We start from the raw sequence: 25,368 nt of genomic DNA on the forward strand, positions 1-25,368 counted from the left end.
TTTAAACCGAAATTCGTGGGAATTCAAAAAGCATTGGTCACTCGGAGCAGTCTGGAAAAAGATTCAATCGCAAACCTGAGTAATAGAAAAAAAAGGCAGGATAGCCGTCGCATGACTGTCAACCACGCAACCTTTGGAGAGAAAAAACGATTAATCGATGGTTTATGCCCCTTTCTGAACGGGAACTTGACCAGATGCGTTTGACAGCCATCATATTAAATTTGCCTCGGTATACCTCCCCCAAGTGTGTGAGTGTCTGTCCATGGAATCACGGCAAACCCATGCCCATCAGATGCCCTAGTTTACCTATGTAGGTGATGTAACCAGTCGTGGTGTTGCACGCACACTCACGCACACACACACACACACACATGTGCGGTTTCAGCCACACAGCTGTGGAGTGAGCATTGTTTACTTGAAAGCAAAGCAAAGCGTCAGTCAATCAAACGGGAAGATGACAAACAGATTAGGTTAGCATTTTGTTAATTTTTCCTCGGTCGCCCTCACCTACACTCACATGCATTCAGGTGCCCCCGGATAAAACAACACTCTGTCGCCCTCCGTGTGTGTGTGTGTCTTTGTTTGTTCCAGACCCCAATTCCGTTCCAATGCAGCGGTAAAGCAGATATGATGTAGCGCCACTTGGATATGTGACAGGTCGAGTGCGCCACCAGTACCAATATGCACATCATTGAAACAAACGCATCCACATGTTTGGCGTTGGTAGTACAATGCTTAGAATTTTAAAGGCATCCTTCAAATTCAGGGTAGTTGGATGAAATAATCGTGTTCTCCGGCGAATAATTTAGAATGGCTAGACTACGATAAGAGACGACCAACCAGAAGCGCCTGTGGATCTAACCCTTCAGCACACTTGTGGCATTTCTGTGTGAAAGACTGGTTACCATAACAAGGGTAGCTTTTTAAAAAATTCTTTTGTGTTTCGCCTGCTCGGAATACATATGACCTGACAAGGAAGTAGCCATGTAGAAAAAATACTCCGGCTAGGCACCGTGTAGTTCCAGGACCAGAGGGTGACCTTGGAATGCTCGTTTTGGATAAGCGGGGCATGTGAGACGAGAGAGATAAGGATAACGGTCGTATTTTGAAAAGAATAGCCTTCCGATCACTACTAAACAATTCCACGATCATGATATTGTCACACTATCAGACAGAAAGAAATTTTCACTGTAAAAATTCAACAAGAAGCTCATGAGACTGTCCAGCATTGCAGTAAATAGTGTTGCATTCTTCACATCCAACTTTTGCTTTCGACTCGTGGATGTGCGCAACATCTTGCGTTTGCATTCCATACGCTTGCATCCAATCCTCTTTTACTGCGTCACCAAACCGAACGTTTTTATGGCATTTCAAATCTCCAGAAATCTATGGGAAATAGACAAGGTGCTGGAATACAAAATCCTAGTCACCGTCCGTAAAGACACCCTTTGGAAAAACGGCGGGCAAGATCTGACACTTCAACAATAAGCATCGTCCAAGCTCATCAGAAGATATTCCAACTGGTAGTTTTAAACTGTGCTTTGGTATGCACTGTTCTTACGACGAGTACCGTCGTTTGTGAGACCACACTTGACTGATGGGATAATTAATCACTTGAAGGACATATCGGTATCATCATTTATTCAACGAATGGCTTACAACATTGGGTTTGAAATCAACAAGAATGAGCGTGTTTCAATCACGTGACTTCGAAACCGGGCCCTTCAAACGCATATAGACTGTTACCCAATGGAGTTGATGAGCGATACACATACCTCCTACAGAATAAAAATAAACATAGAAAATAGGAAATAAATAAAAGGTGAAATTATTTTCCGGCTATCAACAGATGATGTTACGATGAAATTCTTGTTCCCCGTTAGAACACAACCTCGTAATACACGAGCTACTTAAAAGCGTGTTGCATGTAGATTTGTTACCACGTCAAAATGGTGGCTATGATATTTTAGTGGCTATGCGACTTAGTGCTCGGAAAGCATGTTTGGACAAACAGCAACTCTAGAAAACAAAAAATGTACAAAAGATACACAGTGGCTCTCTTCCGGAGAGAACTTGGCAGAGCAATTGCTCAGGGGAACGGTTCAATTCGGCCCCATTCTTTATCGGCTAATCTGACCTAAAGAGAGCACGCAGCATGACAGAACACTCGACTACGAGGCAATTTCTGTCAGTAATGGTTAGTGTGATTATCCAAAGAACTAAGTTCGTCTAGGTAGGTAGGTAGATCGCAATGACCTTAGTACAACAAGAAAGACTTACATAACAACGCATCCAGGACTTTTGATGGGGTCCGGTCAGTACAGAGCGATGGACGGAAAGAACGTCCGCATTTGACATGGTCGTACCGGATCGCACCAATTCGTTATGGGCCATTAATGATTTTCAAGCTCAGTGCTTTTGCTAACATCCTATGCTAGAAGAAAAACTGTTAGAATCATGATGTACAACTATTTATGGTCACGCCATTCCCGAGCAAACACTGCAAAATCAACCTTGTTTTGTTCCAGGAATACTCAGCGTTATTCGAAAACCATCTACTTAAGACAAAACATACGACAAGTGGGAAATCTGTAAGACGGCGCTTCCATGGGGACGATGTACCAGAGAGATGTACCAGATGTATCAGAGAACCATCCTTAGTGCATCTCTACAAGCTTCGCTTGCAGACAGTTGAATCTGAAATCTTAAGCCAAAGATAGAGTGGATTTCTTGGACAGGAATCTATCCACTATTGTATTCAACGAGTTCAAATATCCACATCGAAGCTCCCCATAATGAACCCCGATGATCCACTAGAAGCAAGATTTTGGCACAAGCTGTCGGAACATTTTCAGCAACCTTCCGAGTAGTGTGTTCCATCAAGAAAATGCACTCTACGCCCTTAATGTCATACCAATTAAAACACGAGGCGGCCTTCAAACATCACATTCAGTTAAAAATATTGTAAATGGAAGGTTAACTGGGATTTATTCGAGTCTTCTGCTGGCATGAACTTTCTTTTTCAAAGTAGTGTGTTTAATCAAGACCAACTCCTGTTTAAACTTTGCTGGTTTATGTCGGGATTTCGGGTGCCCGTTTTCAACGGGTAAATTAAACAGTGCGTCAACTTTGTCATATTTCCCGAGAATCATTTATTGTCTTGACTGCAGACGTTATCCTTTTAACGGTTTACACCTTTTTGTCTCCAATTCCCTGATGGGAATATCATGTGTTGTTGGGTACAGCTCAGTATGAAGTTGTTCGCATCAAAAAACTTCTTACAAATTCATTGCTGCAAAAGAATAGTTTTCAATTATTGTCGAAAACCCCCATTGGGTAACAGCCTATATGTGTGTGTGTTTGAAAGGCCCGGTTTCGAAGTCACATGATTGCCTTGATATGTGATGAATAGTTACTCTATTCCCAAGGACAAAGAAGCTGGTTCATTTTCTTTTTATTTGTTCTGTACTGTACTCTTTTGTACACATTGTAGTAGTATAAGGTCTGCGTGGAAAAGATTTCCGAGTATGTTTCAGTATTTGACGTGAAAACAATCAAAGAAGTTTACACCGAACCGAATAATCTAGGCCTGGTGATATTTTCTTATCGGACTGATTGAGTCATCGTTGAGAAAGCTTTCCAGGACCTTACTGAACAGACTGAGTAATGTAAAAATACACAAATGACTACATCTTCCTTGCACTTTTGGTGTTCACCCGTCACAATAACGGTAAACTGTCCCGTTGCATCCTCTGAGAACTGAAACCAGTCTGTTGACTCGGTGACAAGTTCCTTTTGCTTAAGGAGAGTGCTGGATGTACAACTCCATGATGTGTATTACTTATTACACGCGTGACATTCGATTGAAGCTAAAATAAGTGGGAGCCGAACTAGCACCGGTGGGCTTATCACAGCCAACAATAGGTGCCTTTTGTTCATGTCCGAGAAAGATGAAATTCATAGGGAAAACCTGTTTGTCTTATGCAGGCAAAGTTGGCATTCGCTACGTCCCAACTACATTAATTTACATTTTGACCATAAGTGGCCCCTTCTCTATACACAGCGGAATTAGTGTACACGCCTGCGGTAGTTTTTGTCGGGTCATTCACTTCTATCATCCAGCTATCCAGACAAGACCCAGTTGGGGCTGTAGTCAACGTTATTTACAAAGATCCTACATACTCTATTGTCGAATATGAAGAAACTGGTCCGCTAACAGGACATTCTATGTCTTTATTGTCGGTCATTGTCTGCCAAAACCAACAGTTTTACACTTTCAGCTATCTTTGCGTTCATTTTTTGGCGGTAACACCCATTGGCACTGTCCGTCAAGTTTGGAGCACCAATCGTGGCACTGTTTACGACTTTGCAACACGTGTATGGCTGCACAATCAGCTGAGCGACTGACACAGCCTTGCATGGTTGAGTAGCGCGCACCCCTCTGTCTTTCGTCACTCGGTTGGGCCGGACGCGTCTTGCACTGCACAGGCCTTTTACCCTAGTTGCGGGCCTATGTGCGGACGTGCGGTCACATTTTATCTCCATACATCCGAAAAACGAGGGTCTGGAGGCAGCGTAAACAAATCAGAATGACTTTAGGCACCTCTTTTCATCATCGAGAGTCTGATAAACCATACGTAAAAATGGACAAAAAAGAGTTGGGTGTGCCAAAGGAAAGATGAATAGATAAGCTGGGTAGATAGATAGACTGAGAGACAACCAGGGTAGCAAATCCACCCCAATCTGGTGAAACCAGCCACTTCACACACAGTACTTGGGCTGGCGAATTTGTGCTTGTATCTACTTCAAAAATCCATCGGTATTGGTTTTTTTTTCAGTCGTTTGCCTCCGTGAGATCGATGTTTATCTTAAGTGGCTGACCATGGATTGTTTCCAGTCTATAAAATGAAAAAATTGCGTCAGTGACTTTTACTGGTCAATTTTTTCATGAAACCGACATGCACCCAGAGATTTTTCTACCCTGTCTAGATGCGAGCAGTAGGGAAGTACAGAGGATTCGTTATTTGTTCACTTTACAGCACGAGGTATACCCGAAGAGAACACACTCGGAGGGCAAGAGTTGGCTTCTCCTGTGCGTGATCTTACTTGGTACGAAAATAGATTGTATTAAATCACGACTAGTGGGAGATTTCATCGTAGGCTATCCTTGGGGACAGATTCCGTTAGGAGGTCACAGTGTTGGCAATTTCTGGAATAACTGGCTGTCAATGGAATTGGCAGTGATACCGTTTTGAGTGTTGGTGTTGAACCAGAAGTCAGATTAACAGCGAGATGTTTAATGTGGATGAATCATTGACACATTGCACAAGGTGAACGTATTCAAGAAAACTGGTGACTGTCACTAACATAGACATACTTAATGGACATCAAACAGTGAAAATGACTAATCTTCGTGAACCAGTCAACAACACTGGACAGTCATCGATCAGATCACGTGGTCACATGGCGCTGCAACGCCCTAATGTGTGCGTACGGTTGTCCCACTACAAGTGCTGTATTGAGGCGTATTTACCAGTGGCTGAAACAGAAATGGAATACACTCATTTGCAAATCAATTTGGTTTTCACGAGAGACTCAACTGAATCTCTCGTGTATGATATTCTGAATGTGCTGCACACAGGTCGCCTCATGATTCAGTTAGCACGGTATTCGAGATGTCGCAGCATATTTTCACAAAGGAGACTACTCACAAGTTTGCTGAAAACTCTTCGACAGCCCACGACCTGTTTCGCCCTTCTTCGGGCTCATCAGGTAGGTGCAGTCCCTGAGTTTCCGTCAACCTTATGATCTACTTGAACCCAAATTGCACTGTTTTCGAGAAATATATTCATTTGCAATATCATAATCTCTCGTGAAAACCAAATTGATTTGCAAATGAGTGTATTCCATTTCTGTTTCAGCCACTGGTAAATACGCCTCAATACAGCACTTGTAGTGGGACAACCGTACGCATACATTCTGAACACATTTTAACCATATCTTCGAGAATTCCCGTATGTCATGTTGGATGCAGCTCACAGTCGGTGCCTTTTCAGAACTAGGCTTAAGTACATAAAGCGCGATCCAAAATGATAATGTATAAGAGTAGTATCTGACCAGATTGGTAGCTCGCACGGGACCCAATAAACTGATTCACTTTCATACCATCCGCAGACCCCATCGCGCTTGTTTTTCCGTCAAATTCTGTAAATTTTGTGGAAATCGCTGGAACGTTCCCTAAGGACATTTGTTGGAGAACTGTGTGAATGTGACGAGGGGCTACTTGCTGGAAGCTGAGCTCGAATATGGTTCGCTTGATAGACGTGGCCCGTTAAAGTTCGGGGTGAATCTTACATGACATTCCGTAGTAATACTACCCACTGCTGTTCCAGTATGGTGACCAACTTCTACAGAAGTGCTTTAAAAAAAGAAAGTCAGGTTTCTGCCGGTCATCTGAAACTAGTAAATAGTTCCGAATTAGGTCAAATTTTTCCAAGGACAACGACTACTCATTGAATTTTACGAGAATTTTCTCGTCCACAATGCTTGAATGAATTCCGCTTTACCTCCGTCACGCTCTCTTTTTTGGTCGAAAAAAGAATGTAAGAAACGATTCTTTTTCGCCTATGACAATGACGCGGCAGCCTCTTTGACATATTTGGGTCTTCTAAGTCAGATTCGTTCGGCTTTGCTTTATTTCTGTTGTGAATGGGCCTGTCTCAAGTTGCTAGGTGACAGCTGGCAGCTGGCACGAACTGGACAACATTTTCCCACCCAACTACAGTGGAGATTGCGTGAACCAGACGGTGAATTACCCTGGTTGCTTAGTCAGTGTTGTTGCCACTTGATATTTCCAGCGATCCTTCTGACCAAAAAATGTCTCCCGCTGTTTTCCGCTCAGCATTGTACACCGTACGATGCAGCAAAATCATTCGTATGAAAATGGTGTCCCAGAGATAAGTTTTGCTCAGAATTCGACTGAACGGTGTCGGCGGACATGGGTGAGGTTATTCAACTATGTTGATCAGCTGACCATGAATGAACTGCGTATTTTGTTTGACTGTTTGTATTTAGCCTTTCAAAATTCCCGAAGTACGTGGATTCTCCGACAACATTTGTCCGCAAGCGTCACCTGCCGAAGTGTATTGGCGCTTATCTCCCATGGATCAACTGGAGCCTTGTATCTCGCAGTCAAGTGAGTTTCGTTTTCTCTCGAAGTAGTGCACCAGAAATTTTAGTCAAGTCCATCAACTGCACTATAATCACATACTTTTCAAAGAAATAATTTACATACACTCCATTAAAATGACAATGAAAGTCCGTATCTGGATATTATTTACACATATCAGACATAAATTGACGGATATATGGGAAATGCAATGATACTCAACCTTGTAATTCCCATTAGCTTGTATGGTGTACAAGATAATGAGACAAACGCTAGAAAGTCTTCAAAACTCCGCCATTCCAATAGCTGCTGACGAAAACTTTGTTACTCCGGAATATGCTGACAATATTGTTCTCATCTTTGAAAGAGAGAAAAAGGCACAGGTGTTTAAATGAAGTAGTAACAGTCACCCTTCCCTTTGAACCCACAAAGTGAGAAGAGAACGTGCATTCACCGAAGGTACCGCTCACAATCTAGGGAGCGACATTCGTAGTTTTGGAACGTTTTACATACCATGGAAGTTGTATTGGCTCCTATTGGAGTATGACAGATGAGATCAATGCGCAAATCCGTAAGGCTCGGGGTCGTGTTTTCTAATTTGAGATGCCTATGGCGTCAAAGCGGTATATCCCTGCATCTGGTACCAAGTTTGTATCAGGCTACAACACAGGCTGTTTGGTTGCATGTCTGAGACGTGGTCTCTTCGGGCAACAGAGTTGTGACGTCTTCAGGTGTTCGAAAACTGTCATCTCAGAACCACAGCTCGTGTGGGTTGGTGTCGGTGAATCTGTAATTATGAAGCAAGTGTTCACCTTTTTGACAGGGACGCACATCGAAAAATGAGTCCAGCACCGGAAGCTGCGTCGGTTAAGGCCACCTATCGCTCGTGACACATCGTCACTTGCCGAACAGAGTACTGTTTTCTGGTGGTGGTAGCAGATAATAATCCAACGTCTGACCTGGGAGACGGATATGAAAGGGATTACGAAAAGTCTGGGTGCTGTCGATACGAATCTCCTTCCAGGATGGGGACCACGTGATCCCTACCACGCCTTGTAGGAGATACTGCAAGATATGGTTACCAAATGACGTCTGTGCTGTTATTTTCTATCCAGATTGCTTGAATGAGTGTCTAAAGGTGCACGCACCTTGGAGTGATCGTGGAGGGCTAGCACTTGGTCTCTTCCCAATCCATCTTTATTCTTCACAACAAGGCTTTCAAATAGAAAGACATTGTTGTACTGCAGCAAAGTATCAGCATTCAACAGTGATGTTATTTCGCCCGTGACGGTGGTAATGAATACCGGTTAGTCGAGACAGCCAAGTATGCAGGTTGGCGAATAAGGCGAAATATTGATATATTAGTGCATTTCTACCCATCTTCTCACGCTACTTACCTCAAAAACATATAAGCCATCGGCTCTTCGAAACTTTGAGGCGACTCGTGTGCGATACGTCTGGTTAACATATGCCAAACAAAAGATATACACACTGATATCATGAGAGATTTACTTGAATTCGGACTTCCGATTGTCTCAGAATTAAAGAACTTTTTTTGGTCATATACACCGCAAATGATAAAAACGGTGTTGACCTCTGCAGAGTAGGTGGATGGTACTGCACAACTACTCATACGGAAGCAAATGGCTTGTTTGGAGTACCATACTTTAAGCCTCTGAGCCAAGGCCTGATCAGCAAAACACTGAAACTTTGCTAATTTATTTATTTTTGACAAGCTAAGTACTCCGCCCACAACATATTCCTTAGTGACTCTACCAATGATTACTGTCCACGTGAATGTGAGAACCGTGTCTAGCCTGAGCTTTCGGGTAATAAAATAACCTATTCAGCAACGCCTTCGTCTAACCATTCTGTTGTAGTAACCTCCCCAATGGTAAGACTGGATGACCATGTAGATCCTAGCAGCCAAATACTGTTTATCAAACATAGTCTCGCCCACTGTTTGGTCCGAAATCTCGTAGTAGAAGACCACAATAATTTGTAAGGATGATGATGCACTGCAATTGAAGTGTTCTTTAAGCTAAGTGAGAGCGAATCCCCCGAGAATAATTATAAAGCAACCTAAAGAGGCTCTCGCTATCCACGCCAACCGCCGATTTTTAGGTCGGTTTTTAACTACTTGGTTGTCATAAGTAGGCGGCATAATCCGGTGTAATTCATTTGTGGCTCGCATTTGGAAGAAATGTCCTGCGCTGACTAGCGTATAGCTAGCCAAGCAGTCTGAATAATCATGCGCAGCCGTATAGTTTGCCTCATTTGCCATTTACTGATTCCCGAGTCTCCACGTTTATCTCGCCCACAAGGCTCGTTGATAAAAAAGAAAGATCAGTCAGATCAATTGCCAACCGGTTGTCAAAATATACCCTCGACAGTGCGATGGACAGCTCAACCTGACTGCTCTCTACGAATGGTTAGTCGTGCCTGGAACGCCATGTGGCATGAAGGCATCTGGCCAAATCCGAACTCCATAAACCTAGATTTTGGGACGGAATCCTTTGACATGATGGATTGGCGTTCGTCAATTGCTAGTCTGTGGACCGATGTGTTTCTTCGACGAATCTCAACCTTCGCCGTACATTTATTCTGCTCATTGTGGGGTAAAACGCCAACTGATGCTATGCAAAGCCTGATTGTAGAGGCACAACCGGAGGTCGCGGCTAAAACGAGTTCTGAAGAATGCAAGACAGTCGGAGATGAACAAGTTGAAACCTCATGGATAACTTGGAAAGATGTATTGTGGATGGCTGAAGTAAGTGAATCTTCACATGAAGTTGTTCTGGTTCCACGTTTTATGAGTCCAATCAGTTGCGAGAGAACTTATTTCAAGTGAATAGAATTTACGGTAAAAACTTTGCTTATTCTAAAGAGAGCTCGTCACAGTACTGGGGACGCATATTTTGATTCAATCGATGAAGCAAAACATTCGAAAGCCTCCACACCGAAAAATTTGGCTATTTCCCAAAACTCTTATGCGGATTGCGCCAAGGAACTAGTGTACTAATGAAATGACCTTGAAAATGTATGGCCCGATTTTCCACAATCTGGAAACATTCATTGGTTTCAAAATGGAGGGTTCACAAGTATTGAGTCTGTGCTTGTATTCAACCTTGAATGAACTAGACCACAGATGACTGCAGAAGACAAAATTTACGTGAGAATACATGAAGATCGGATGAGGGGGTTCACGTGGTAAACTTGTTGACGCCTCAGAAGACAGCACAGGAAAGAACGCCACTCCTCTGAACTTAAACAGCTCATATCGATAAGTTTACTCCCTTGGGTGAAACCTGACTGCCACACGCAATCACGATGAGTCGTGTTCAGTAAAATGCAGTTTGAAAAATGCGTTTCATCACAGTTTTCGTCAGAATAAGCACCTTATCCTGTCATACATCGAGTGAACTATGTTATAAGAATGTGATCTCTAGCCGTTTTGTAACTGTTTTATCAGTATTTCAGCAGCCTGTGCGAACGTTTTTCCCCACTGGAAGGCTAAAATCCCTATACGGCTCACATTCCATGAAAAGCTAATCTAAAAATCTACGTACTGCTGATGGCCTAGTTGATAATGAGTAAAGGATGTCCAAAAACCTTTCAGGTCAACATGCACCAGTATTTGCAAGCGAAAGCATCACGTCTCCCCATTCTGACTGCACAATACTTAGATTCTTAGAATATGTATAATTTTCCCAGATGAACGTAGAGTGCGTACTGAAATATATAGATGTAAAGTCAACACCTAGTTGGAGAAGATTCATAAAAAAACTGGGATTCAGTTGTGCCAGCTTTCGCAAGCAGATGAAAGCTTGGAATTTACCAACGATACGAATGAGTGAACTGATTTACAACCAAGTGTCAACAAGCGAACCCTACAAATTTCTCAAGAGTAAAATGATGGAGAATCGCATATGGTCGGTGTCAGGACAGCGTTTTCAAGGCATGTGACTATAGCGTGAAGAAAAATGCAATTGTCGGAGATGAAAATCTCGCTTTAAGAACCGACTACTGGCCAAATGTAAATAGGTTCAACTGGTGCCATGTATGTTGATTTGAGTAAAGCTTTCGATGCCACTTCCTAAGCAAGCTTTACAAAACGGGGTTCAGTGAAGAGCACTTGATTGGATTTGGGTGTTCCTCGTTTGTAATTAGTGGCGTTTTTCGAGGATCAGTCGTTTGGTCATCGCTCTGTACAATCTTTTTCTTTCAGCGATTTTAGTTTATACACTCCTGCTTAATATCCCATGTAATGTACACTGTTGAAGTTATGGACACCCGTCGCATTTGAAGACACGGGGTGCATTGGATATTTTGAAATGTTTATGCTGAAAAGCTGTACAGCACTGTACAGCTGTTTTACCCGTATTTGTAATCATCAGCAGTGCGCATCTCACGAAACTCCGGAGAGTCTTGAACCCGCGTCTTCCTGGCTAGTGGTCTAAACACATGAGCATTCCTAATAGGGACGGAACAGTGCTTCTCGGCTTTTCAGCATAGATTGGCTTCACTTTCAGGACGAAATCTCCACAAAAACCCAGATCCCCTCACCTTACCAACAATTTTGAAAAGTGGTTTATCTGCTGCAGTTTAGCCGCCCCAGCTTTTGTGTTTTGACAACTGGCTGTTATCAACCCTTTGGGGTTTATTACACTGATGAATATCCACCGGGCGAGGTCCCCGATAGAGAACAATCTTGATACGTTTCTGTCCTTTGACCTTCGTTTCAACCTTATCCACACTGGAAGACGGTGGCTGTAACCCGACTGGCCTGTTTGTTAGTCGTTCGAGAACCTTCAACTGGAAATGTTCCGCATCCTTCGTGCGTTAACCATCCGGTCTGTTTCTGAATAAGGATAACCAGCTACGGTACAATGCTACAGCCGTGTATGCCAGCTTCTACAAAGGATACAAGAATGCGGCTGGAGCTCTGTTGATAGATCCCCCCTATGCCATACCCGGACCTGCACCTTGGTGATCACATATGCATCACAAAACAACGGCTAATATGGCATAAAGTGGCTTTTAACGATATATTTAAGGGTTGTGTGTGGTCTCAGGTACTGCTAAATCACCCTGACCAGGGCAAGAAGATGATTATGGTTATCTCGAAAGCCTGACCACAAGGCAGAGACAATTTGCTTGCAATTTTCATAATATTCTAAATTTTAAATAACAGGATGTCACTCTTATTTTAGACTTCAAGTTGGAGGTATGAAGGATCATTCTTCAGGTCTCTATTCACTGCACAAACTGCTTAATGGATTCTACTGTATAGACAATCTCCAGCAATGCTCAGTGGGTCACCTGATAATGACTCCGCCCGTTGATTTAATCCTTGTCTGCAAATCGCTGAGAGGTGATACGACGAGATTTCATTCGATATTTCCAGCGCCCACGGGAAAAGTTATGATACCAGCACTCCAATAATACTTCCCCGGCTAATATGGTTTGTAACTCCTGATGGATGCAACCGACATATTTCCGATCCCCCCTAGAGCGTACCAAGCTGTCTTGGATGATCTACACACAGGCCACTTTGCAATGTGAAAGAAGAATTCCCTAGCATGATTCACTTGTTCGGGGATTGCCCTTGGTTCTGCTATGTTTCATATACCTAAGAGTGACTTTAATCCATAAACACGTATTCCGATTGGTTTCTTTAGTTTGACATATTTCACGCGGAACATTGTGGTCCAATAATAGGAAAGATATTTCGGCCTTGTATTAAAAAAAGTTGGCTAGCTCATGATGCAAAAATGGACTTGGAGGATTAGCAAATTTACATACTTCATGCAGATAAGAAGCATTTTCGGGGAACGTGTTAGTTGTTGTCTCTTTGCAATTGTATGACGCCTCTTTAGATACATAGGAGAAACACAATAAGAAGTAGCGAGCGGCTGAAAACGAAACTTCTGAATGGGCTACCGAAACTCCGAGGTTAAGTCACCTTGGGACTTGTGTAGTGATTGATAATAACTAACCAAACTGAAACAGCCATGCTTTGAACGTCTTTACGCTAGAATTTAATGTTACCTTCCTTTCTCATACCTGATTTAATGGTTCTGATTTGATGCGAATAGCTTAATTATCTACAAGATGTATGATTCGCTGGGGAAGGTCACCCTACCATACATGAATAGAGCCAGAGGGAGAACAGCTACAGCACAGTCTGACGTTTGCTGTCACTTGACAGGGCCTGTAAACTGTTTTCGGGGCAAATATTTGTCACAATTTTCTCTGATGAACCTTGCTAACCGAATCTTTTTTCTCCAAATTCTTTCAGCATCGGTTTATCGACTGCATTCCCATCTTGCTGATCAGCTGTTTGCAATGCTCACCACGCTACACCGACAGCATGCAAGTAGCCTCGGTATCAATGCCAACACGAGCAACAACCCAGACTCCCGATTTCGGTGCCACCAGATTGTGCGTGTCCACAGGTTCAGAGGAGCTAGCAAGCCTGCTGCCGAGCCGGTCAGCCTCACAAGCTAGAACAAAACTGGAAAATTTGGACACTAATTCATCCAGATCAATAGTGGATCCAAACTTCTCAGTTATGTGGAGTTCCGCTGATCCACTGCAGTCCAATTCCATGGCCCACATGCAAGCAATTGAAGCCCCCAACATTCCAGTTTGTACACCCAACAGTTGTCATTCAACCGTAATGCTGGATATGGTGGACGCATATGAGGCATCCAATGAAACTGCAGTGCACTTTGAATGTGAACCTGGCGGTCATGCCTACCTCAGCCTGAGCAACTTGAGCTCAGCTTTGGCCAAGATTCAGACAGATGTGACAAAACATTCCCAACGAGGGCACCCATCTTACCCGATCCTACAATACTTGGACTCCTATGTACTTCGGTTTGGAAGCTTTCTTGCCTATCATCCCGTACTTCTGAGTTCCTTCATAGCGCTAAAACTGACGGATCCGGGAGAGTCACGAACACATGGACAGGTTGACCAAGCTGTGTTGTTAGAAATGGGAGAACGCGAACGGAGACTAAGAAGGTTGAACGAGCAGTTCATCACAGTGTTTAGTAATGCTGCAGACCTGGTCGCCCTGGATGCAAGTCGGACCGACCATGAGTCACGTAAAGTTCCTTCTGAGCATCCAGATGTGACCCACATCAAACCAGAAGAACTAGATGCAGCTAATTCCCGACGCGCCATGCTGAACGACTTTCTTGCATGGAGTAGAACGTTCGATAGTGCATGGCGTGAGTTTCAACGAAATACCTGGGCTCAACTTGCACAGAGCAGTGGTGATGCACAGACCAATGCTCTACATCGGTTGACTACATTCTACGCGCAAGATGGACGAATTTCACAACGATATCTTCTAAACCTGCTACTCGAAAGTTTGAACGAACTTCAGTAGACCTCATCTCATCAGGTGACCTAAGTTTTGGGATAATAATCATGGCCTATACGTACATCCATATTCCGGAGAAAGCATTGAGAGTTTTGCCTTTGTGGCAAGTATTTTTTGCTCACTACTATGATTTGGAACTGTGAATCCAGTGCATTCTAAGAACATCCACCCTCTTCCTCGTTGTCCCGTGTAAATTTCTCTTTGAATGTCTTAGGATTTTACAATAGGTTGAAACCACCTTTGTGAGCTACCTCTCACTACTAACACAAGCAGCTTGTCTTTCCGGCTAGATCGAGTGACAATCAATCTGTGAACATGCTGTCAAATTCAGTATTCCCTCACCCTCTCATCATGTAGCGGTCGTTTTTGCTCCTGACTGCGACTCAGTCCTGCTCAATATGTTTATCGTGTTTTTTTCAGGTATGCTTTCCCTCACACCTTGTGTTGAATAGGCAATAATACTTGAACCAGCAAGGATTCGCTCAAATCCACTTTTGTATATACATATTACCATGGTGGATATACATTTGGCCATTTCGATATGCAGGATCTGTACCAATTTTTCGGTACTCACTGAGCATTCTAGTCCCTGTTACTCTTATCCAGTTTCCTCGTGCACCTATTTATGTAACCCTCATGTCATTGTTATTGCTGCTCAAGGTGTTAAGCATACGCTGATGGTCAACTAAGGTGATGGGAGTCAACCAATCGTGTCTTCCTGTATTTTACATGCACACTGTCCCTCCATTGCCAACGATTCACCACTGTGCCTACTACGCCAAGTTTTTGCCATGTTATCCATATTTTTCTATTCTTTCATCCTCACTACCAAGGATTTTCTCCGTTGAATAAGTTTTTTTCCGAATCTGTCTTCTATCGTTATTATGCACCATAAATAAGAAACCCTCGTTTCTGCGTTCGTCGCCTTAAAAATTGTGTTCACTTCTGATCACCTGTGTTAACTAGTGCCTTCAAAGTATATATTTTGGTAAAACCAATAGGGTGAGAGACACCGAAAAAGCTTCTGTTGTCCAGTGACCTTTCATATATGAATGATCATCTTTACCGTTATGGTGATATCCATCGTTTTGTTCCTCTTCACATCGACCGTTTCTATCCTTGTCGTTTGAAACAATGTTCCTCTGTCCATGACCCAAAGACGTCTTCCACCCCACACATGCCTCTGTCTTTGAAGTATAACGAAACTTGCCTCAAGGTTTCTTTGATGTCGATTCCCCATTTTGCTGCAGTGCTTTTTGGGTATTATCACCTGACGGTGGCCCTACCTTCTTCTTTATACGCCAGCCCCACAAAAGTTATCCTGAACTATTTTTTGGTTGCTGTGGTTACAATGAGACAAGGGTTCTTGCTATGGCTGCGTGTGAGAAACGCAGAGATAGCGTCCCGATTCTCTGTCGTGAAGATACTGACAGGTACTGCACCGACTAGCGCCTTCCCTATCTTTTATAACAAATTTATTGCCTTGCTCATATTTCATGTTTGTTTTGTGTAACCTCTGAGAAACCGAAGAAAAATTATTCATTGAGGAGTCTTACAATGCCGGTGAACCTCAGAGTGAGAAGTTTCCCGCTCTGATCGTAAAGGGAGCTATGCGAGAGCGATGAATGCTCAACATGTATCTGAGGATAGCGTGACGTCAACAGGTACCGGGATAGAGTACAGCTTCATCTGGTGTACGATAAATATTAATTTCTCTTGCTCGACTTCAGCGGCGTTCGCTGAAATCCACGCCAACAGTGCCTAGAATTCCATGTTTCTCCAGTCCTGCCTCGGGAACTAACGCGGATAGGTCCTCCAGAACGCCAATGAAACATCAATCAAGACGTAATGTACTACTCATAAGGTTGCTGGAAATCCGTTGACAGCCCACGACCGGTTTCGCTGTTCTTGGGGCTCATCAGGTAGGCGCAGTACCCGGGTTTCCGCCAACCTTATGTTCTACTGGAAACCAAATTGCACGAAATTAGTGAATATACACTCATTTGCAAACTAATTTCGTTTTTCGAAAGACTCACCTTGGAACCCAGCTGGATCTCTCGGTTTTGATGTTTTCAGGCAACTGAATGTGCTACACCAGGCCGACTCATGTTTCAGTCGCTACGATGTTCGAAATATTGCGATACATGTATATCTTTGTAATGTGCTACTCATAAGGTTGCCTGTTCCCCATGAAACGTTTGATGTTGAAGTGTGCTGTGGTCTAACTGACGGTCAACCGTGAGACAGCGATTGGAATCGTGAAGTCGGAGCAGCTGCGGTTCCAAAGAAAGGCAACCTTCACTTCCGGTGTGACAACCGCAACGGACTGTCCGCTATCCCTTGCCGTCTGGGCATGCAGCCCACCGAGCTCGTATTTAAAGCCTGGTCACTGCTCTGGCTGCTAAGTCAGTACCTGATCGAACCTGTTGAGTTGGCCTGTCTGTATTTATTCACTAATGCAAACCTATTTTGCAGTGCATTTTGGGTAGTTTGAGTCTGCTGCATCGGTACACCCCCCGTATCCGCACGATCTGAAATTTGACTATCTGTCACACAAGCCTGAAGAGAGAAGAGCATCACAGTGTTCCGCACGTGATTCTCAGTTGCATACGCCAGCAGTTATACGGAAACGCACTATGCATCAACACCTCGGATTTCGTAATCACTCAAAAGTGAGGCTTAAGGTGAGAGATCTAGCCAGTGTGCTGACTATCAGACCCATCGTATCAGATTTATGTTCCAGGGGGTAACAGCACAAATATAGCACCTAATAAAGGACGTGATGTGGTTGGACCATGCTCTGACGCGATTCGGATACGGAAGGCATGACAGTATCTCAGTGTTGGGATAATTTCAATGTTGCAAGAAACGGTAATCCAACTACAACTTTGGACGTTGTTCTCTATTACTTGATTACCTGGGGGATGATGGCCACACGAGTTGTTATGATTCGGAAGTAGACAATGAATCTAAAAATTAGGCTCACATTACATGACACTCAAGATGTTTACACGAACAACGTGGATTGAGAGATCCACGTTGATCTGAAAGACCACGGAGGGCATTCTTATAATGGGAGCACAACCAGAGGGATCGGTTTCATTAAAAAAAACTACCGATTTTAAAACGTATCACGAAGTTTTGTGAAAGTCGGAAAACAAACAAATCCGTGTACGCTACATCAAACTCCGAAACTAGTCCAGAAAGACCCGAAAATCATCTAAGGGTTGAGGCTAAGAAGTTTCGCCTTCCTTTTTGGGATTCGTGATGTGTTATGGTGTAAGTGTGATGTTGGGTTACTTAACATTTTCATTCTCGTGACTAGCGAGAACAGTGGGACATTTGGGTAAGACAACACCCACTTTTGGCGTGAGCAAGAGTTTTGAAAATGTTGAACGTATAGTCAATATCTTAACCGACTGTGACTCTTAGAACAGTATGAGTGCAGTGAATGTACAATCCTCAAAAACCAGAAGCTGAACCATTGATATATGACTGGACGAGTTCAGTCGGAATGTCATTAAAAAACGAAAAAATACTACCAAGTTTTCCAAATATCACCACAATCTTTCAAGAAAAAGAAGTCATAAGGTGGCCCCATAACCTTCCAGATCGCATCCAAGCTGTCATTTACACACTAGTTAAAACTCCTCCTTAGTTTAGCGGCAGTGGTGCAATCGATTTTTTTGGAGACTGGTTCAAAAAACTTTGCTTTATCGCCAAAATTGATGACGGTGAGTATTGCTCAGACGACGTTGTGCTAATCAATGTCAAAGCTACATACGCAGCCGATCGAACCTGGTCGATCGTTGGCAGTCGAAATCGATAATTCGCTGTTAATCCGAGTCTAGCGAAACTGGTGGTGAATAGTGGTGGTCACCTGATGAGCAGAGTGATTTCTGGAACTACATGCAGATCGTCTTTTTTTCAGATTCCAACGTTTTTGATAGACTGTCAATTTAGCTTTTCACGCGTGACTACCATACCCCCCAAGTTTGGAAATGAAGCTTTCAGCGAGTAGTAATTGTTATTTCACTGAGCCTTAATTATAAGCAAGAAAGAACGCAGTGCAGTTGCTATTTTCGTTTTCCCAATCAGGTGGCGCCACAAACGCTTGAAACACGCTGGACAATTTTATTGAAGGAATTGACGAAGGTTCTCCGTGTTTGTCGCGCGTAAGATACTAATTAAATCTCACGTGATATTCAAGGATTTCTAAGGTGTCTGGGTCAGCGAATATACACACATCTGCAAACCAATTTGGTTTTTCCAGAGACTCAACTGGAACCCAGCTGAATCTCTCGGTGTTTTTATGTTTCTCGAATATCTCGATATCGCGATATCTCGAATATCGCAGCGACTGAAACATGAGGCGGCCTGGTGCAGCACATTCAGTTGACTGAAAACATCGAAACCGAGATATTCATCTGGATTCCAGGTGGGTCTCTCGCAAAACGAAATTAGTTTGCAAATGAGTGTACATTCACTAATTTCGTGCAATTTGGTTTCCAGTAGAGCATAAGGTTGACGGAAACCCGGGGACTGTGCCTACCTGATGAGCCCCAAGAAGAGCGAAACCGGTCGTGGGCTGTCGATGGATTTTCAGCAACCTTATGGGTAGTGTCTGGATCGGCTTTGATTTGGATTGCTGGCCTGAGTGGGTTTGGCCAAATCAAAACCGACTGGAGGAATCAAGCGAAGCCTCTACGTTCCTAAATTTGTGTTAACATGTAGGTTTTCGATACAATTGCCTTTTTTCTCACATGAACTTCAAAACAAGATCAGAAAAGGATCACGACTGAACGCGAAATTCGCTACCCGCGAAGTCAGTGCTAAAATCACCCATCTCTTCGAAGCACACGACCTTATGATTGATACAGTTGTTACTTTGTTTCGCTTCATATCGACGGAGAAAGTAAACAGGTATTATCTTGTTAAATTACTTGAGACAGAGCTTGATATTAATGACATCTGATTAAAAAAATGGGTACGTGGTTTGGCTGCACTTGGATAATATCTAGAGAATGTCTCTCACTGAAAGGATAGTAGTCGAACGAAAGCAGTTGCTCGAGCCATCACCAGTTTGATTTTCCGGTTTCTTCAGATGAAATTGGCGCTGTCGTCTGTCAACTAAGGCTTTGTTGGGTTATAATCCAGAAATATTGATCATGTTCGCAATTTCCGTTCATGTTCATACTCTGGGATAAATCCGGTGGATTCTATCAGTTTCGTTTTCCCGTGAGATTGGAACTTCCACCTTGCGCGAAGTCGCACGTTCAAAGCACAGTAGTTGGGTTGGATGTCCTCCGAAGACTGTTTAAGCCAAATGAATGTTGAAAAATTGCATACTGTAGTATAACGAAGATAATGTTGCAAAACCTCTTTCAACAAGCCTATGAAAGTAGAATAGTCCTAGTGTTTGCTTACCATCTCCAAAAGGCCAGTTTGGTGAGCTAGATTTTTCGTGCATCCAGTGGCTGTGGTATGACTACGGTATTGCAAACAAGGAAGTGCAGTGTTTGACTTGCGAATTACCAACAAAATGGCAATTTTCCCTCTTTTATGGTCGACCTAGCCAGAATCTAAAAGTATTCAGTCATCCGTGCATTTTTGTTTGCTTTATGTTGAACGTCACTTTGCTCCACGTTGAATTCTTTTGGGACACGGTCATTTGTTCCCTCCCCCTACCAGGTATGACATTTAACAGCATGGTACGCCATCAATTCCTTCAGTTTATCTTTTTAACTCTTTTACCAACTCTTTTACCAAGAAGATTATTCGTATTCGTAGCTCTGAACTAAAGCCAAGTTTGATTAAGACTGTAAACTGTTACGCTCATTAGCCTCCATACAGCGTCAGGTATTCCACACTGAAAGCATACATACATAACCATGCACTTGAACTTCTGATTGCTCGCTTGGTGGTGAATCGATTTTCTTGAAAAATGGACCTTTTGGTTTGAATGTTTATGGGCGTATTCGAGAAAACCACCACCATCATTTGACTTCGTCATCTTCAAACGCAGGTTTTCTGAGAGTTAAATTCCTTCTGGTGTCAATTTGGCACCACTGAAGTACAAAACCCTTGATTTGCTATGCGCCTGAGTTTTTTGGCTTCAGTGTTGGTGGACATGGAGCGAATTGCTTGTCCGTGGTTCTTGGAAGCTACCACTTCTGGTTTTCTCTTCCTAAGGAAAACTCGCTGGTCATCATCATCATCATCATTATCGACAGCATGACATCAGTGCTCAACACGGATGCTTCAGTGCCCTAACTCGCTGGTGGTTTCTTTGAGGCATGACAGTCACAAGGCCGCTGTTTAGATTGAGGATTACAGTACACACCGCATGAAGTCGAGCGGATTAATGAAGAAACTGACCAATGTGTTCGACGTATACCAACGTGCGCCAATGTTGTGATCGCCATTTCGAACTTGCAAGGCCGGTGTTGCCGCCTTCCACACATTATGGACACAGACAAGCCCTCTTTGGGCTGATCACAGACGCCCTCATTTACTACTGAGAAGAATGTTCGTAGTTCACTCAGTTGAAAAACGCTTGGAGCCAATTGATTAGTCATTGTTTTCGGAAAGGTTTGGTAACAACAGGTAGATTTAGTGCTGGGCAGCGTTTCACTTTTGACACAAATGTTTCGTCAGGCCAAGTGACTAGGTAACGAGGTTGGTCGAGACTTAAGGCTAAATCTGCATCAGGTGTCAGCCAAGAGACTTTGTGTGTTAGGGTGGGTTACCAGGTTTGAAGCCGATGGGGAAACCTACATGAATTCGGGTTCAACTTGGGATCCAATCTTTCCGGTTCGGTTAACATGATGATCCTTCCTGGACGCCGTTTGAACTTTTTGCCCATCTGTGTGGATGAGCTAGTACTACGAAAGTTGTGTAAGAAATAGGGATTCTGTGAACTCGGGTTTGGATTACAAATAATTTGGTACCAGGTGATTGTGCTCTCTTCTTGTGAATTCATCCATTTCGAAGACACCATCTTTGGAGGCGTAACTCATTCATGCTTCGTAAGGGATTTGACACAGCACACTAGAACATCCACCAGTATCAAGTCACCAAGAGTGCTGAGTCAGCAAGTTATTTATTTCAACTATCAGTACCGTACTGATGGAATGGAAACAACGGTTCTTTTCCTAAACGCATACTTCGGTGGTTAGTTTGTGAAACCAGGCGAAATCGGTTGCACCTAATATTGAGTTGTGACAGGATACCGAAAGACTCATTCACACGAATGCTTTTTTTCTCTATCAAGACTTATCAAATTGATATAGAGGAACCGGATTGTGACCTTTTAATTAACAGATTCTGAACACTGAACAATGTTCGCCGATAATCAGATGGGTCCGATTTCTGGTGGTAGTCATTAGTTACTGACAAATTAAGACAGGTGTCTGAAAATCAAATAGGATGCCATAAGGCAACTTTTCTCTTGGATGTCTCCTTCCGGAAGAATTACACTATTTCAAACATCCAGCAGCCTGTTTGAATTAAGCTTGTTTTAAAGAAATACACTAATTTGCAAATCAACTTGGCTTTCACGAGAGACTCAACTGAATCTCTCGTTCATGATATTCTACAACTGAATGTGCTGCACACAGGCCGCCTCATGATTCAGTTGGCAAGATATTCGAGATATCGCAGTATATTATCATAAAGGAAACTACTCAGAAGGTCGAAGAATTTTCATCAACCTTGTGAGTAGTTTCCTTTACGAAAATAAGCTGTTTTAATTTTGGGTGTCACCTTGTGCTTCAGAATTTACGTATCGTATATGTCGACGTATCCAGGATTCCTCTTTGCACATATGAAGTCGGTTTTTGGGTCTGTGTCTACGCCGATCTTCCTTTTGAGAATCCACTCGAGGGGACTGACTAGATGTGCTCCCTCTTGGCAAAACAACATCAAAGTACTGTACGGAAAGTCCAAAGCCAAAACACAGCACAGCAGATTTCACGACCTGTAGATGCAACTCGGGATTACGTGTGCCTGAGTTTTTCGACGTGAGCGCTAAAACCGATTGCAAGAACAAGCTAGTTCCGAAGAGTGAGTTCAGGTCACCTATCCAATCGACAAAGCACGTAGACGAATAATTTGACCATATTACAACGTTAACCTAACGGTACTGCTTAAAGTGAATGTGGAGGGACTATTAGTCATCAAGGCGTAAACTTAGCTGTGTGAGTAAACTCCATCAGTCCGGAGAAGACCCAGCAATGAGATATGACAACGTTGAGACGGATATGACACAGTCACGTCACGATTGGCGCAATTTCTCAAGTGCTAAGCCGCCTCAATCCTGACTGCACGAGGAAACTATGAGTGTTCACATCAACGAATTGGCCAGGCCACGGATTTTAACTCGGAAACATCTTTCCTCAACCCTCTGTACACCAGGTTCATACGGATGAGAGACTGAATCGGCGTGATTTTGAGGTGGGTTGAAAATAATCATACGTCCCATCCACAAGGGTTTTGTGCTTGAGGCACTCCTGTATGCATGTCATACTCCTCCTGGACACGTGAACAAGACTTTCTCATCAGGCATTTGGCAGCTTGTCTGTTAATGTAGGAACGTCGCTTGGACAATATGCAACAAACCAAAACTGCAAACGAAGGAAGTCCAGCTGGAGATTCATAAGTTGTTAGTGGGAACTAATCATGAGCATTAATAGAGTTTATTGATTGGTTGGCTTTATGTAAATAAATCAAAACAGTGAAAATATTAGCTACTGTATATACAGCACCCTGTTTGCCTAAGTTAGCACGTACTACACTCGGAGCAGTATGTGAATTTAAGGCACCGCTGTACGTTAACTATACTCTGTCAAATCAAGGTCGTTCGCACATCTCAGTAGTATTTAAAGTGCAATAGTTTAAGAGCACAACAGCCCACTGTCATTCAAAGACTAGAGTCCATGTCGATCGTACACTCTTACAACTGCAGATATATGCAGGTATATTATACATCATTCTTCAGTAGATTCGGAGTTCTTCCCAAAACAGTTAGAATAGAGGTTGGGTAGAACAGAATAGAAACTGAATAGAAAGGAATATAATATACTAGAACAGAACGGAAGGAGGGAGATAAAATATACAGAACGCAGAACATACCATCCTTCCGGAATTCTAGTTATTTCTGTGTACCTATTAGATTGTCCTTGTGACGGATTTCGGTGTTGTTGCCCAATATGACTGGGAAACAAAAACACACCTCTACTCTTAGTGAGTATTCAAGACTCGTCCAATATCTTTGCTTCTAACGTAGCTACAAAAGGTAGTAAAAGTTTGACACAAATCTAACTCCAGTATCACTTTTCACGACTCTTGGACGATGGTGAGCCTTGCCCTTTTGTTGATTGCTCACAACGCCAACTTTCCTCCTTGTAATTTTACCAAACGATGGCCGTCAACATGACTGGGCTTCCTGAAGAAAGTTATCCAGGGTGTGTAAATCGCAGCGGATGCCTCATGCGTGTTTGCAGCTTCTGCAACAACAAGGTTAAAAGGCTGTAATCGGAAAGTTCAACAAAGCAAGAATGTGTGAATGGGCAATTTCTGGTGATATTACCTTACCCTCTGTCATCGGACAACGCACCCCAAACTTATTAATGTGTTAAAAAATTCAGTGCGACGAATAACAATGTTTTTTTTGCCGACTGGCAATTGAAGATTGATGTCTTATTTATCAGGCATGTTGGGGACCTAATTAATCGATAGTGAACGGCTTTCCATGGGTATTAACTGTTCATCTAGCACAAGGACATACAATTCTCTAGAGTTCGAACCAAAGGGCATTTCATAAATTTGTCATCGAACCTTTCTGTTTCAGGAACTGAGTTCGAGTGAGATCACTCCTAACACATCTTCACAATGAATAAATTCACTATAATAGCCTCCTGCATATCACTGATCATTGAACGTCCTCGCCTAATTCAGAGTAAGCTATTTTTCAAACTAATTTTTTCTACAAAACATACAACAGAGATTCAAATGCATCTCTCTTTGGTGATACTTCACCACCAACTGTACGGTACACAGGCTGCCTCGAGTTTCGTTTGGGTCGGTACTCCAGAGAACAAGGTAGTGCTCCCGTAGACGTTACGCTACATGGAAGCCCAGATGAAGAATGCACAGGGTCCTACACTAAACAACACTGGATGTTATTAACGGACTTAATGAATTTCTAGTGCAACGCCCATTAACTTGATTGTTTAGTGAAAACTGCTTTTCAAAAGATGAACAGAGTGAAACTTTTTCAATTTTCGCCATGAAAGAGATGTTTTGGTTTCTTCCAGGAGGTCCCAAATGTGAAGAGTCGAAGTTGTTTGAGATAACTCGCAGCTAAGCTGTCAATCCTGGGACTTAAGGTACAGATTTCAAAAAGTTTCAGCTTGCCGAAAGTTTTACATGACAGTGGGATGAAAGACCGGAGCGCTAGAAGATGATCCCCGTAACTTCCTAACGCATGCAAAAAGTGTTGTCACTCATATGGAGCTACATAAACGGTAAGAGGACAAAATACAGGGACGTAACCTTACAGGATTCAATCTATAGCGATAGGAATTACCAGCTATATATAGGTTAACTTGAAGCGATAACAGTGTGCATAATTGGCCACCCCAAAGCGTGACTCAATCATGATCATTTTTTAAACTAAAACTAGGTAAGTACCTCGGAAAATGCTAGTCTTGAGTGGCACTAATAAAACAAATTTTTTGAGAGCAGTTAAGGTGAAGAGGCTTAAACCGGATTGTATTAAGGAATGTTTAGTGGCGAGTGTTCGATT

General features: G+C 42.9%; 1 protein-coding gene across 1 annotated transcript in view; it reads left to right on the forward strand.

The window, feature by feature from the left end:
- T265_09674 (hypothetical protein) overlaps positions 1 to 14,836 on the forward strand; it is a gene marked incomplete at both ends in the record, with an annotated part of 117,825 nt that extends 102,989 nt beyond the window's left edge. The window contains 3 exons of the mRNA XM_009175825.1: positions 7,075 to 7,217; positions 9,428 to 9,938; positions 13,470 to 14,836. Coding sequence (XP_009174089.1) covers positions 7,075 to 7,217; positions 9,428 to 9,938; positions 13,470 to 14,567 — 1,752 coding nt within the window. The remainder of the gene's footprint in view (positions 1 to 7,074; positions 7,218 to 9,427; positions 9,939 to 13,469) is intronic.
- Between the last annotated feature and the right edge of the window lie 10,532 nt (positions 14,837 to 25,368).

Source organism: Opisthorchis viverrini, assembly GCF_000715545.1.
Source record: "Opisthorchis viverrini unplaced genomic scaffold opera_v5_296, whole genome shotgun sequence".
Classification (NCBI taxonomy): Eukaryota; Metazoa; Platyhelminthes; class Trematoda; order Opisthorchiida; family Opisthorchiidae; genus Opisthorchis; species Opisthorchis viverrini.